A 14,387-nucleotide genomic window follows, 5' to 3' on the forward strand; every position below is an offset into this window, starting at 1 on the left:
AATTAATATTTATTAATAATTTAGCAAACAAAAAGAAATTGGTTCATAATCCAATTTGCAAAAAGAAAGAAAGTCTGGCTTGGGGATATAGTAATCAAATCCGGTCAGCACTTTGACTCCGTTTTAAATTCAATTAAAACAACGTAAATTGAACTGCCAAAAGTAAATGAAATGGCATACTGGCATACACAGTAAATAATTAAGGGGAGAGGTGGAAGTGGGACGAAAAGGTTAGCCCCGAAGACTGCATCGGGGGATCGATGCATCCCCCCGGACAGCTCTGATGGACATAGTAATTCCATTTTGATTAAATCCAACTCTGAGTGAAGTTTGCTTCAATTATCTTTGAAATTAAACCCTGACCTATGACCCGATCCTGTCCACGACATCCAAAGGGCATTTAGGAGCCTTTGGCATTGGTTTCGAATCAGTTACGATTTAGTTCAGAGTCGACTGCAAAACGAGAAGGTCCAAAGCTAAAGTTAATTCGAAAAGATCCCTTGTTCCGATGGCAGGTATATGGCATAACCCTTTAGATCAAATACTCAGCGAAATACTATGTGAGTGACGGCAAAGAAGCGACTAAGAAGCGACCGAGCGTCCATTCTACTCTCCAGAGGGGATAGGGTTTCGGGTTGCCAGAGATCGTGCCGTTAGAATAATATACAATCCCCGCCCCATCCATTCGGCATTCTGCTGAGTCCACAGAATTCTCCTAAGAGGACTCGTCAGCTGGAAATACAATTTTGTACAAAATTAAGGGAATGCAGAATAGATTTCTTTTGTAGAGATGATGGACCCCTTTTTTGGGGTGTCGATGTCCAGAGAATCTTTAATCGATTTATTTGCAAGTTTTATCGACTATCAACACACATTTTAGCTACTGGCTTGTGTCTCTCTCTCCCTCCCTACCTCCCTCTCTCTGTCTCTGTCTCTATTTGGCCTTGAATTTTCTCTCCTGGAATGCCCAAAAACACCACCCCCACATCCCCCCCGTGATCTGTGCGTGGCCATGCCTGGCGTGGGCGTTCGTTCTGCTGCACCTTTCTCTCTCCCTCTTTGTCCGTCTTTGGGCCATTGCATCTCTCCCTCTCTCTCTCTGTGCACACCTCTCGGCCATTGCCTCTCACTTGTTCTCTCTTTCTTTACGGTCTTGATTCGCAGATCGTGCGTTGAATGCGCTGTCTATCCTCTCCGCTCCCTGCCTCTTCTCTATCCTCTGCTTGAAGCTGCGTCATCGACGTCGCGGTCGCTGTTGCCGTCGTCACTTGGCGTAAACAAGATAATGACCCACATAGGCGAGAGAGAGAGACAGAGAGAGGGAGAGGATGAGCAGGTGGTGAGGTGAGGTGATTAAGACCATGAGAGCGGGAAGCGTGAGTGGGACAGAGAGGGCAGGGCGCGGGCACGGGCGCGGGTGAGCGCATTCCAAGCGTCAAAGCGAGCGGCGCAAATGCAGCGAATTTTTGCTGCCGACTGCGCTGCTTGCGTATCTCTTTTTTTGCCGCTGCTGTTCATCAAATATTTATGTAATTCGTGGATACCCTAACCGATAGAGAGAGAGGGAGGGAGAGGGAGGCATACGTAGAAAACTCCGAAAAAAATACCACAATCGATAATTTAAAATTATTTATACGGCGACCCCCCAAAGCTTTTGTGTGCTTCTAAAGATCTATAAACTTTGACCAAGGTCCAAAATTGAATGTTTTTTTTTAGCAATTGACAAGAAAAGCCACAAAATTCCCAAGAAAATGGGATTCTGATACTTTGGAAATGATGGGTTGCTCCCCAGACAGACTTCCTAGAACCGATGCCACTTATTTTGGTTTACGATCCTCAGAGATCTTTCGAAGGGACCCGAACAGGGACCCGTCCTTGTATAGGGAACACATCCTGGAAGAATCCGAGAAGGACCTATTCCGATCAAGAATCATGGATCTTCCATTGCCAAATGGAGTGTCTGGCCTGGTCTGCCTTCGCCTATGGGACATTTCTACAACCAATCAATAACAAGGAATGTAATAGGCAAAGAAAAAGCATATCATTTCATGCTTTTTATGCCAAAATTTTCGTCAAACAGTTCTGTAAAAATTTCCACATATAACACCATAAACACAACACAAGATACCGAAAAAACTGAGCCCAAAAGCGACCAAAATGAGCGCCAGCCATCACCATCGAAAGGTGGGCAAAATGTATCCGGAAAATAGGAAGAAACCGATACAGCCGGGGCAGACGAACTATTCGCTGGAGCCGATGCAGGATCAAACGGTTCAAATACCAGCGGCGGTTGTCGATGGCACCAATCCCAATGGCCACAAGGCGGTGACGGCCAAAGTGCGTGATATGAAGCTGAAGATCGGTGAGGAGCCATCGGGTTCCACCAAATTCGGGGGGACAATGTTGATCAAGACTCCGGAGGACAAGAGTGTCGATAGATCATTCTTTGAGAAACAGTTTGGCCAGTTATTGAACAGTCAGTGTCCCCCTCCCGCCTCTCTCTCGCCACCCCCCCACCTACAATGCATAACCATCTATTTCCAATATTATGATAATCATGTTTCTCTTTCTGTTTTTTTTTTCTCCCTCTCTTTTCAGGTAAGTTGGAAGATCCCGTTTTTTATGTGTTATCTCTTAATGGTATATCCGGTTAATCGGTTAATCCAAGGGTAAGCCAGCGAAAGTCTATGTTTAGAAACTACTTGCCTCCCCTACACACAACCCCTCCAACGCCTTTGGAGATATTCTCCATAATTTTTGTGTATTTTTAAGACCACTTTCCATGGATCTATGGCTTGAACATTGCCTTGTACTATTAAGAATTTAGTTTTTAATTATTATTTAAGCATTAGCTTTAGTCTTTACTTCGAAAAGATAATTAAAGGATCTGTTTTTGGGTAGATCTCGTTCTCCCTCGCACTTTTTGTGGCTGTATTATGGGTTCCTTTGTAAATATCCTACCCTCGAAAGGCCTCGATAAGGAAGAGATATCTTCGGAGTCGTACCCTCGTGTTCAGGGCTTCGCGGGCGCTGCATACTTTTGGGCGGCCCTCAATAATGCGGTCGGTCCCCAACCCCGCCCCCCACCCTACGAACAGCAGAGAGAGCGAGAGAGAGGTTACACTTTTGGGGTCGTCGTGCATGCCCTCTCCCTCACACCCACACGCATCTTTCTCGTGTTGAATCATCGGCAGACGATGCCGCCGCTCGGCTGTGGCCGTCTGTTACCTAATTTTTGCATAAGTCGACGCACAGACGGACGCCACGCCGTTTACCGGTGCAGCCAGAACAAGGAGAGACAGATAGCGGCATGCACTGCTTGCAAATGAGCTTTTCCTTGGGCGAACTAGAAATTCTTGCCCGCTCTCCCTCTATCTCTCTCTCTCTCTTCGTTGTGCACTCTCATTTTGACGTGTGAGCGCCTCTCTCTCTCTCTCTCTGTCGCCCACCTGGGGATCCATGTTAATCGGCTCTTCAGAACGTTCAATGCTCCGACACGAACACTCACGCACACATTCAGGTATATAAATGTGAATTAAACGCACACGAACACCCAAAGTGCATTAAGATAAGGTGAAGCTGCCACCAGACAACGCTCTCCTCTCCGTACGGGGTGCTAAATAAATATTTTCTGGATTATTATAAGCGAAACCCCCCCGGGAGGCATGAAAAACAATAAGAGATCTACCAAAAATAGTTGCAATCGACTAAAGGGTGGCAAAAAGGTATTTTATTCTGAATATTTAACTATTATTATTCATTAAAAGTTTTTGAATGAGTGAAAAATGTAGAATATCAAGGGATTTTATCTACAAAGATATGATGACTCAATATAATAAATAATGCAAAGCACCAAGCCTCTTTCACACCATTTCCCTGTCGTGTTTGTCACTCTCTCCCTCTCCGAAAACTCCTAAGGAATTGTCTGCTTCTGTAAATAATGAAAAATCCATTCTCTTTGATTGTTTTTCAGTGAGAATGGGCGAAGCATAGCGCCCTAATGGTGGCAAAAATGTATTTTATTCGGAATATTCAATTATTTTTTGCAAAACAGCTGACTAAAAGTTTTTTGCTGAGGGAAAAAGGTGGAATATCGATGGTTATCTACAAAAATATGATGCATAGCTGAATAAATTAAAAAAATTAAAATCGACAAGCTCCTTCTTCCCATTTCCCTGTCGTGTTTGTCTTTTGTCTCTCTCTCCGACCCCTCTGCTTCTGTAAATGGTGAAAAATCCATTATGTTTGATTGTTTTTCGGTGAGAAACTCGCCTCACCTTGTGCAAACACACCTTGCGCACGGCCCACACGCTCTCACGCACGCACACAGTCGCGCACGCATTTAGCGCCAGCTGCGCTGCTTTTGCCGACGCTGACGTTGGTCTGCCGCTGCTTTTGCTGGTGGAGCGGTGGGGCTTTGCCTATGGTTTTTGGTTTTTGGCTCTTCGTCCCACCGAATCGTGTTTCAATCGTGTCGCATCTACCGAGCAAGCGCCGCGCACTTTCCACCGTCCGCTTTGTATCGTTTCGTTTCGTTCCATTTCGTTTCGTTTCACATCGATTTTGCCCCCCCCCCCTCAAAAAAAAAAACTAAAAAGAATCCGAAGATCAAGAAGAAGCAGGGCAAACACAAAAGTGTAATACAAAAATCATAATTTTTTGTTTTTGTTTTTATTATGTATTTCGTTGTTGTGACATATGTGTGTGCATAGTTTTGTGGGACAGTGTAATGTCCCACTAATCACAAATTCCATCAAACAATTCAATTTCCAAAAGTGCCCGTTGTTGTTGTTGTTAATGTGGAGAGAAAACGATAAAAAAAAGAAAAAACAACCAAATTAAAATGTTTATAAAATAAATAAAAAACCAAAAGAGTTCGGCCCCCCCTCCATACGAAATGGTTTCAATGGATTGTGAAATTTGCAGGCGATTATCGATAGAGAGGGAGTTATGGGGTCTCAAAAGGGGACTCCAAGGGGTCTCCAAGGGGTCTCCAAGGGGTCCCAAAGGTTCTTTTAATATCATCAATGGGTTTTATGGTCTTCTAAAGAGAGTATCGCCTTGGAAGGATGGAGAATCAGAAATCCATTTGGGGAATTCTTTGGAATCTTCTGGAATGCTAGGGATTGTACATCTGGATGGATCTTGAGATAATGCTGGGAAAGAATATTCTGTAGAACCAAGAAGATGGTTCTTCTCTGTTTACTATGGCTTCGCGTGGGCTAAGAGAATCTTCTGGAAAGAGAGCTCTCTCTTTGGCAATCTTTTTGTTTTTTTATGTTGGTCTTTTGAGGGTCTATATTTCTTATCTTAATGCCACCCGCACACACACACACACACACACACAGACGCTGTAATGCCACAGGCAACACACAAAATTCATCAATGGAAAAGTTTTTGTTTTTTTTGCAATCTCTCCGTCTCTTTCTCTCGGTCTTTGGTTCCCATCTGACTCTGACGGCAACAAGTGGCGAGACGGCGTCGTCTTCAAACCAGTTTTTTTTTTGCTGCGGCTGCGGCTGCGGCTGCGTCTGCGCGCTAATTGGTGCTGCTCTCCCTCTCTCTCCCTCTCGCTCTCGCTCTCTCTAGCAAGCACTCTTCCCATTGCCCGCGCTTCTCCTTGCCTCACGATGATGCCACGATGATGTGTATCGCAACCTAACTCAACTCCTCTTCCCTGCCCCTCTGTGCGCCCACCTTTGGTGCTGCTCCCCTTTCCACCTTTCCACCCTCCAGCAGGCCCCTTCGGCTTCGGCTTTGACTTTTTATGGACGTCAGTGGCCTGTTGTTGTTGTCTCTTGTACGTGCATGCAATTCCTTATTTGCTGTGCGACAATGTTGAAATATGCACTCCACACACACACACACACACACACACACACACAGGCACACTCACAGGCACTCATAGGCTATCTGTGTGCGAGTGTGCATGGGCCAAAAGTGAATTATTCATGTTGCTGGGAATACCCTTGCCGCAGGAGAGGGTATATCAAGCAGAATATCATCTTTATTCAATGATTCGCCACAAACGCAGCCCCTGAGGAGCGGATGGAGGGGATATGCCACCGAACGTTGCCTTTTCATTGTCTCAAAAGTGTATCAAATGCTTCGGTTAGCCGGAATTCCTTTCGACAGCCGTCTGACTATGCCGCTTGGCCAGTGGAAAATTCCCAAAAAAAATTCGCATGAACTGTGCCGGGCCCGGGGCCGGGGCCGGGGCTGGGCAGCACTCTGCAGCGGAATTCTTCCCCTTGCCCCCATGCCCCCTGCCCCTTACCCTGCTCCTTCGGTAGAGCGCCAGCTAGAGGGCTCCCCGCCGCCGCCCCTCGCCCCTGCCCCTCGTGGAGTGTGTGGTGTGCCCCCGCCTGGGGCAGTGTTCGCCCCGTTGCTCTTGCGCGCTCTTTCGCTTCAGTTTCTTTTTGTATTTCTTATAAAAATAGCACAGACGAAGAAATATTTGCACACGCACACACACAAACGCACACAATGTACACTTTCGTGAAAGAGAGAGAATGAGAGAGAGAGAGAGAGAGAGAGAGGGGGAGAGGGGAGACATGTGCTAATTTTCTTCTTCGTTTTGTTTAATTTGTTTCTTGCGTTTGCTTTTGTTTAGTTTTTCGCCAATTTGTAGACGCCGCTGGCCTCCTACTAGAGGAGGCCCCCTCCCCCCCACACACAAATTGTCCCTAAGCGAATGGACACACCACTGCGGCCGCCAAGAGAGAATCTGGGCATTTACCGTTGCGCGATCGCTCTTCGAGTGGACTTCCACCCACGCCTTAAATGTGTCAATGGTTCAAGGCAGTCGACTGCAGAGAGAGCGAGAGAGAGAAGTGAAAGCTCTCTTTCTCTACTACTCTCTGGGAAAGCTCACTGGGAAAGCTTTTTGGAAGCCGAAAATGCAGCAGCCTCTGCTCTCTCTCGTGCTCTCATCTTTCCGCTCATCTCAATACCGATACCGATACCGATTCGATCTTGTTAAATGCAGCTGCGTCTGGTTATGTGCGTGTTTAATCTTGAATCTTGAATCTTTATTCGATTCGGCTCTCCCGCCAGCTGACTACCCGCCTGTCACGCGTTCCCCCAAAGAGCCTCCTCGTTCTTGGAGCAGACAGAGAGAGAGAGAGAGCGAGTGAGTGACTTGGAAATCTCCTCACGTATTTCTTAATTTATTTACATACTTATATGGTCTTAATGACGCTCTTGATATGACGCGAAAACAACAACAAAACTTCGGTATTTAATTGGTCTCACAATTTCTCACGCCCATTTTTGGGGCTTCCAAATAAGGACGGGGGGATCGTTGGGTTCACAGACAGGCTGATCGACAGACAGAGACGAATGCCGGGGCATTTTTGGTAACCAGAAATGTCGTTCGACAGAAATACGGAATACGGCCAATGGCACAAAAACCAGTGCAGCCCGCAGCCCATTAATAAAAAACAAAAAAAATACACACATTCATAAATAATGCTTCCCCGATATTCAATTTGCCCGCCAGTGGAGTGTGGGGTGTACTGTACAGTGCGTTACAAAAAGTAATGCTCCTTAAAGTAAATCAATGGAAAAATACATGAAAAACATATTTTATGTTTTTATATGTTTTCGCACATGTTTCCGTTCAAAAGATACTTTTAAATTTAATTTTTAAATTTAAGAAAAAAAATTAAAATTATAAAAAAAAGAAGAATATACAATTTATTTTCAATTTGTTTTAGTATTTTTCAATGAAAATGGAATGCAAATTATTTTTAAATCAAACAAAATAATCATTTAGAGAACTTTTGATCGATAAGTCATCGAAATGTTCGATAAGTATCGACATTTCGCACGAGGCACATCGAATTTAGTATCGGCTTTGCCATCGATAATTGGTCAGTTATCGATTCACCTATGGACTATGGTTAAACCCGATTTGAATACTAGATTTAAATGGGAGCCATAATAGGCCCAGTGCTTCGTGTAAAACCGATTAAATCTTTTGGGCGAACGACCTTACCGTTTCGAACACGCACTGTACTCGATGAGAGACATGTCTCATACAGCAACCTGCTGCCTCGCGATGCGATGCTATTATCGTTCAATTAACAATTCCTTTTGTTTACCTCAATTTGCAATAAAAAAAGTAATGCCAACAATAACGATGACAATACGTGGATGGGGCAGAGCCAGAGGCAGGCAGAGGCAGAGCCTGAGGCAGGGATATGTCGTCAGGCAGGCAGGCGAACGGAAACGATGGCCACACGACGCGATACGACATGACACGAAGCGGTATGGGTGGCCGATGAGCAATGGCCGATAATCCACACCCAAAATACTCGAAAAAGCACGCGCTGTTCCATTCCATTTTGTTGCGGGAAATCCCAATGCCCAGCCTTATCAGCGCTCCATTTCTGCTGATTCTCTCACCCAAAAGATGCCAGTCGTTCATTCTGTTGGAACGGAATTCAACCCATCCATGCGAGGCTTGGAGGAGCCTCCTTCCTCGCCAGCAGGAGGTTTCCGCTAGCTTTGGTTTGTTTGTAGGTGCTCCCGTTTTCGCAGATTTTGGTCTCTTAAGCGCAAAATTGAACCACAATCGAGAGTGCAACACCCGCAAAGCCCATGTTATGCGTAACAGAGATCTTTTTTCCGATTTCAGAGCCACATTCGAGGTTCGAGGAACGTTCTGAGTCGCAGCTAGGGCAGCGGCTCTCCCCCTCACACACTGCACGATGAAGAGTCTCTGCTAGACATGGTCCCACTCTACGATTACTCTGCGAGAGTCGGTTAGAAAAGGGCACATACTACGTGGCTCCATCAATAGGGGGGGAAAAATAGTTCCGCTTCGAAAGTGAAGCGGAAAGAACCGGAGCCTGCCTGAATATATTAATGGGACTAATTGGACTTTAAATGGAAATGTCATCGAATCGAATTGGATCGGTTCTCGATTCTCGGATGTTTGGTTCCGTCTGATTTCGCGGAAGTTCTATTAATTTATGCGGGAATGTGGATATGCGGAAAGACATTTCACCTTTCTCCCTCGCTCTCTCCCTCCCCTGCCGCCCCTCTCTCTTCGCCTTTTGCCACAAGCAACTCCCAGATCTAGATTGTATAGCATTTAGTTGACTTGACCTTTAGCGGTTTGCAACACACACACACTGGATATGAGGTTTTGAATTCGGCTTTGGCTTTGGCTTTGCCTATTTTGCGGTTCTTTTGACGGTGTTGGTGGTGTTGCTGTGGTGTTGGTGTTGGCGTGACGTGACGTGGCGCACCGAGGCCAGGCCAGGCCAGTAAGCCAGGCCGAAACCAGTCGGTGGCTCCTGCAACTTGTGCCACCTGCCACTGAAACCCCACAGCGCAAGGCCGTTTATCGACCGCTGACCGCTGAAGGCTGGAAAGAAAGAGTAAAAGCCTTGCCTTTGAGTTGTCTTTCGGCTACTATTTTCGACTTAAAATAAATAAAATTACAAAAAAATAATAAGAAATTAAATAATAATAAAATATAATAATTATAAAATCAGTAACAATAAAATAAATAAATATAATAATAAAATATTTGCATTTTATTATTTATTATAATAAAAAATTAAACAGAAATAAAATAAATAATAATAAAATAAGTAATAAAATAAATAATAAATTAACAAAATAAAAATAAAATATATAAAAGTAAATTAAATAATATAAAAATAAATAGAAACATAAATGGTTTCTGGTTTGTTTTAAAACACGTTTCCATTTAGTCCTGGGGCCACAATATTTTAATCCCTAAAATATTCCCCTACAAAAAGGGTATACGAAAAGCATCACACAAAAAAAAACAAATAAAATTAAAAGCCTTTTGAAAACATTTTGAAAGTTGCCAAGTTGAGCTTTGATTTGTGATTGATTTGTGTGCAGGTCGGAACGCAACGGAACGGAACACTACTGGCATTTCCATGCCGCTGTTTCGTTGCTGGTTGGCCTTGGAATTGCTCCGATTGGATTGGGGGAATAGTGGAATGGAGTGCCGTTTCCATTTCCAGTTCGTTTCGCTTTGTTTCTTTGCGCTTGGGTGTTATTTCCGATTAGCAAACAGACGCCAAACTGTCGATCAACAATCGAAATGAAGCGAAACGCAACGAAGCGAATTCAAGTCCAAAAATAGACACCACAGTCCATTTTTATTGGACATCCCCGTGGCGCCCCACCCTTTCGATATTTATCACTCGGTTTTGGGCTATTTTTAAATGCAAATTCGCTAAACGATGCCTTCTCGGGATGGATTGTGGAATGACTGGAAGGAGGTCAGGGGGGTGGGGTCTGGGTGGCGGGGGGGAACGGCATTTAATCAGCGGCGCGTGGCGTCTAACAAAATTATCGCATGACCAAGAAATAGCACTGCTTCGCTTCCTCTCTTCTCTCCTCGACTAGCTGTAAGGAACCCCACCCGCTCCACCCTCTCCACCCGCTCCACCCTTCGTTGTGAGATTTTTCACCACTCGCCAAAAGTTTCCAGTCTGCTGCACAACAATGTGAAACGGAACACGGACGAACGGCATACCCTCTCGGCAAGAACGAAGCACTTCCGACCGAATCGCGAAGGAAGCCCCCATGATTATGATTCCCTTTGCCATGAACCCATCCCTCAATATTTCCGCATCATCTGAACTTTCAAATAGAGTAAGAAATGTCTCCTGAGTGGCAGCAGACTTATGGGAGAATTGGAACAGTGGAAAGTCTCTGGAATGGAACCCTCTATCCCCATATATTCCCTCTACATATTTAGGGTATCAAAAGCTTCGGCTCTAAGGTGCCTCTCAATCTCAGGTATTTCTCTCTGTTTCTGTTTCTTGTTTCGTTTCGTTTCGTTCCGTTTCGTTGCGAATCTTTGGCGATTAGCGAGTGGGAGACCGCGCAATTAGCACATTTCTATCTCTCCCTCTCTTTCCCTCCCTCCCTCCCTCTCCCCCTATCTATCTATCTCTTTCCATCTTGTTGGCGTGCAAATTGAATTAGCGTGCCACACAAAAGCAGCGCCAAACACAGAGAGACAGCGAGACAGAGAGACAGCGAAAGGAAGGTGCATATGGAAAAAATATTAATGGATTTTTTTTGGGGATCCATTGATTGCCCTTCCGCTATCAATAATATGGGAACAGCAATTGCCAATTACCCTGCTTACGGCGGGGGTAATTTTCCACTCTGGCTCTGGTCCCACTGGCTCCACTGGTCCCACTGGCTCCACTGTTGGTCCACAATTAGCACCACTCTGCGGCTCGTATTTGTGTGTAAAAATTGATAATTTTCCGCCCTCCTCGTGGGACAATTGGGCTGCAATTTGCCAGAGCCAAACACACGCTCTGTGGATTCAGGCATTTAGCAATTGCCTGCCAGCCAACGGATCCGATCAGAGCCTGTCACGTGCCATGGGATTCCAAACAAACACACAAAGGCTTATCCAAAGGTTGTCTACTGTGTGCGGTCTCTGGTCTCCGTTCTCTGGTCTCCGGTCTAGACTGGTCTTGTCCGGGTCTGGCCTGGTTCGAGTGCCAGTCCGGGGTACGGGCATTGCGCAAGTGCAGCCGCACTTGAACAATTGGGTCTCCCTCTCTGTCTCGCTCTGTCTGCGGGCCAATCTTATCGCCAAAGCCATCATGGTCTGCATATCATCTCCGCTGAGTGGTCGCATCATAGAGAGTGTTTTATTTGGTTATTGGGGATAGTAAATGGGGGGGCTTAGGGGGGGGAAAAACCACCTTTGAAGGGGTGCCCCGCAACATCCTTGCTCTGACGCTGATGCCCGATGCCTGGAGACCCTGTTTCCTGGCAAAAGCCAAGAAAATTAAGAAAACAAAAGCAAAACAAAGAAAAGTAAAGAAAAGAAAAGAAATGAAATGAAAGGGAAGGAAAAGCGGCGGCGGTGGCTGACGTAAACGCCGCCACGCATTGCGTCACTGTGCCCTGCCTCCCGCCGTACCCCCTCCCCACCCCCCTTCCCTCTCCCCTCCCCTCTCTATCTTCTGTGCTAGAATGGGAGAGAGAGCGCGTCAAAGAGCGGCAGTGCGGTGCGTGGGCATTTCAACACCTCCCCCCACCCCACCCCCCATGCTGTCTCTCTCTTTTGCTCTCTTTCGGCGGCATTTTTGGGTGCTCTCCAATGATGACACATGGCGACTTTCAACTATAAATAAAATTACAAAACTTATGCGCTGCGATAGAGAGAGAGAGAGAGAGGAGTCGGTGGCAGTGCGAGTGCGAGTGGGAGGGAAAGAGTTGGATGCGTGGATGATTATGCGTAATTGGCTTTAAATGGGAAAACAAATCAATTTTCACTTATTCATTAATGCTTCAGAGACAGAGAGAGAGAGGGAGAGGGAGGGAGAGGGGGATAGAGATATGTTTTTTCCATTGGCGTTGTTTGATTCGATTTTTGTGGCCAAAATACCTACGAAAACACCTTTTCCCAACAATAAATATAATAGAAAAATATAATGAAAGAGCAGAGAAGTGCTGCCTGCCCCTGCCTCTTCCCCAGCCTCTGCCTGTGCCCCTGCCCCTGCCTCTCCGCCTCTCCATCGAATTGGCTGATGCAATTCATAAATTGTCTTGCGTACAACATTCAACATTTCGATGATGGGCATCCAACAAATAGTTGACTTTTATTTGTCTTTTTTTATTTTTTTTTGGTGGGGGGGGCTCGGTCTTGCACCCCCAAAACAACCACCGATACAGAGATACAAAGATACAAAGATACAGATACGAAAACAGACAATGACTAAGCCAATGCCAAATGCAGAATGAAATTGGAGCGCAGCTGGTGAAGCCCAAACCCCCCTGCCCCACCATTGATGGCACTCCATGGAGTTTGAGCAGACGTTGGCAGAGACAGGGCCAGAGACAGAGGCAGGGGCGGAGACAGGGCCAGAGGCAGAGGCAGAGACAGTGCCAGAGACAGGGCCAGAGGGAGATCCAGAGCCAGACCCAGACCCAGAGACAGAACCACAGACAGTGCATTTTCGATGGGTATGAGTAATCGGGGAATACCCTCCCTCCTACTCCTCCTCCTCCTCCTTCTCCTCCTTCTTTTTTTTAAGGGAAACTACTTCTCCTTGGAGCTCCCTTTAGCTCTTAATCATCCTCACTAAAATACATTTCTACATATCGACTGCGAATCGGGATTATCGATTCCTTTGAATGATTTTCATAGGAATTTGGCGGCTAGGGAAATCATGTGTGTTTCTTTGGATCAGCAATCAGCAATCCATATTTAATACATTATAAATTACTTAAGGATCGGCATTTGAATGAAGTTTTCAAGTGTTTTTTTCCGGGGGACCCCCTCCCCCCCTTTTTGCTTACAGTTTTATGAATCATTTGGCTTTGATTTGTCTTGTTGTTGACGTTGTTGTGGTTGTAGCTGTTGTTGTTGTTGTGACTGTTGTTGTTATTGTGGTTGTTGATGTTTTTGTGGTTGTTGATGTGGTTATTGTTGTGGTTTTTGTGCTTGTTGTTGTGGTTGTGGTTGTTGTTGATGTTTTTGTGGTTGTTGCTGTTGTTGTAATGTTGTTGTGGCCTGAATTGAATTTCCATAAATTTCCATAAACCTAGAAGAAGACAAGAAGAGCAAAACAAAACAAAGACAGCGCAAATTTTTCACACCAAAGCGGTTATACTCTTTTGTTCTTTGTTTTTTCAAATATGGTTGATAATTAATAACTAAAAACGAATACTTCTGAAAGGAATGCGTGTTGATATTATCGATATATATCGTACTATGTAAATTTATCGAATCATGAATATTAATTTTTCGATTTATCGATAAATATATAAGTACCGATTTATCGAAAGTTATCGAGGGCTCTAGGAAGCTATCAAAATGTATCGAAATCTATCAAAAGTGTTCCAAAGTTATCGAAAATTGTGGAGTGGTCAAATATTTAAATTTTATAGTCTAATAATAGAACATAGAGATACATAAATGAAAATAGTGGCAAGATACAGGGCAAATCCAAAGGCAGCAGATCAACAGATGGTCGGCTCTCTCTCTCTCTCTCTCTCTTTCGCACTCTGTGAAAGGGTATACGATTATAAATCAGTTTAGAATTTGTAATTGTGTTATTGTTATTGTTATTGTTGTTATCGCTGTAGTTGTTGACTATTTTGTGCCGTGCTTGTTTGTTTTTCTCATGACGGTCTTTGGCAATCGAGTGAAATAATATGTAATGTACTCGCCCATACATATACATATGTATGTATGTATGTATGTATGTACATATAATAATTATGATAATATAAAGTGCAGCGGCAGCGTCATCTGAAGCACTGGAAAAACAAGTAGAGCCTTTCCACAGTCGCAGTCGCAGTCGCAGCAGGAAGGAGGAAGGGGTTTCGGAGCTGCTTATCAACTCTACTTAATCGTA

The 14,387-nt window shown here is 44.8% G+C and overlaps 1 protein-coding gene across 11 annotated transcripts in view; it reads left to right on the top strand.

The window, feature by feature from the left end:
* The window catches only part of sgg (glycogen synthase kinase 3 beta homolog shaggy), a 53,873-nt gene that overhangs the window by 14,101 nt on the left and 25,385 nt on the right, over nt 1-14,387 (top strand). Inside the window, exon 1 of one of the 11 annotated variants that reach the window (XM_015185748.2) lies at nt 2,344-2,362. The exons of 9 other annotated variants lie outside the window; for them this stretch is intronic. In XM_015185748.2, the coding sequence (XP_015041234.2) occupies nt 2,347-2,362 (16 nt within the window). In that variant the 5' untranslated portion in view covers nt 2,344-2,346. One more of the 11 variants, XM_015185741.2, reaches the window with a different exon arrangement.

Source organism: Drosophila pseudoobscura, chromosome X (genome assembly GCF_009870125.1).
Source record: "Drosophila pseudoobscura strain MV-25-SWS-2005 chromosome X, UCI_Dpse_MV25, whole genome shotgun sequence".
Lineage (NCBI taxonomy): Eukaryota > Metazoa > Arthropoda > Insecta > Diptera > Drosophilidae > Drosophila > Drosophila pseudoobscura.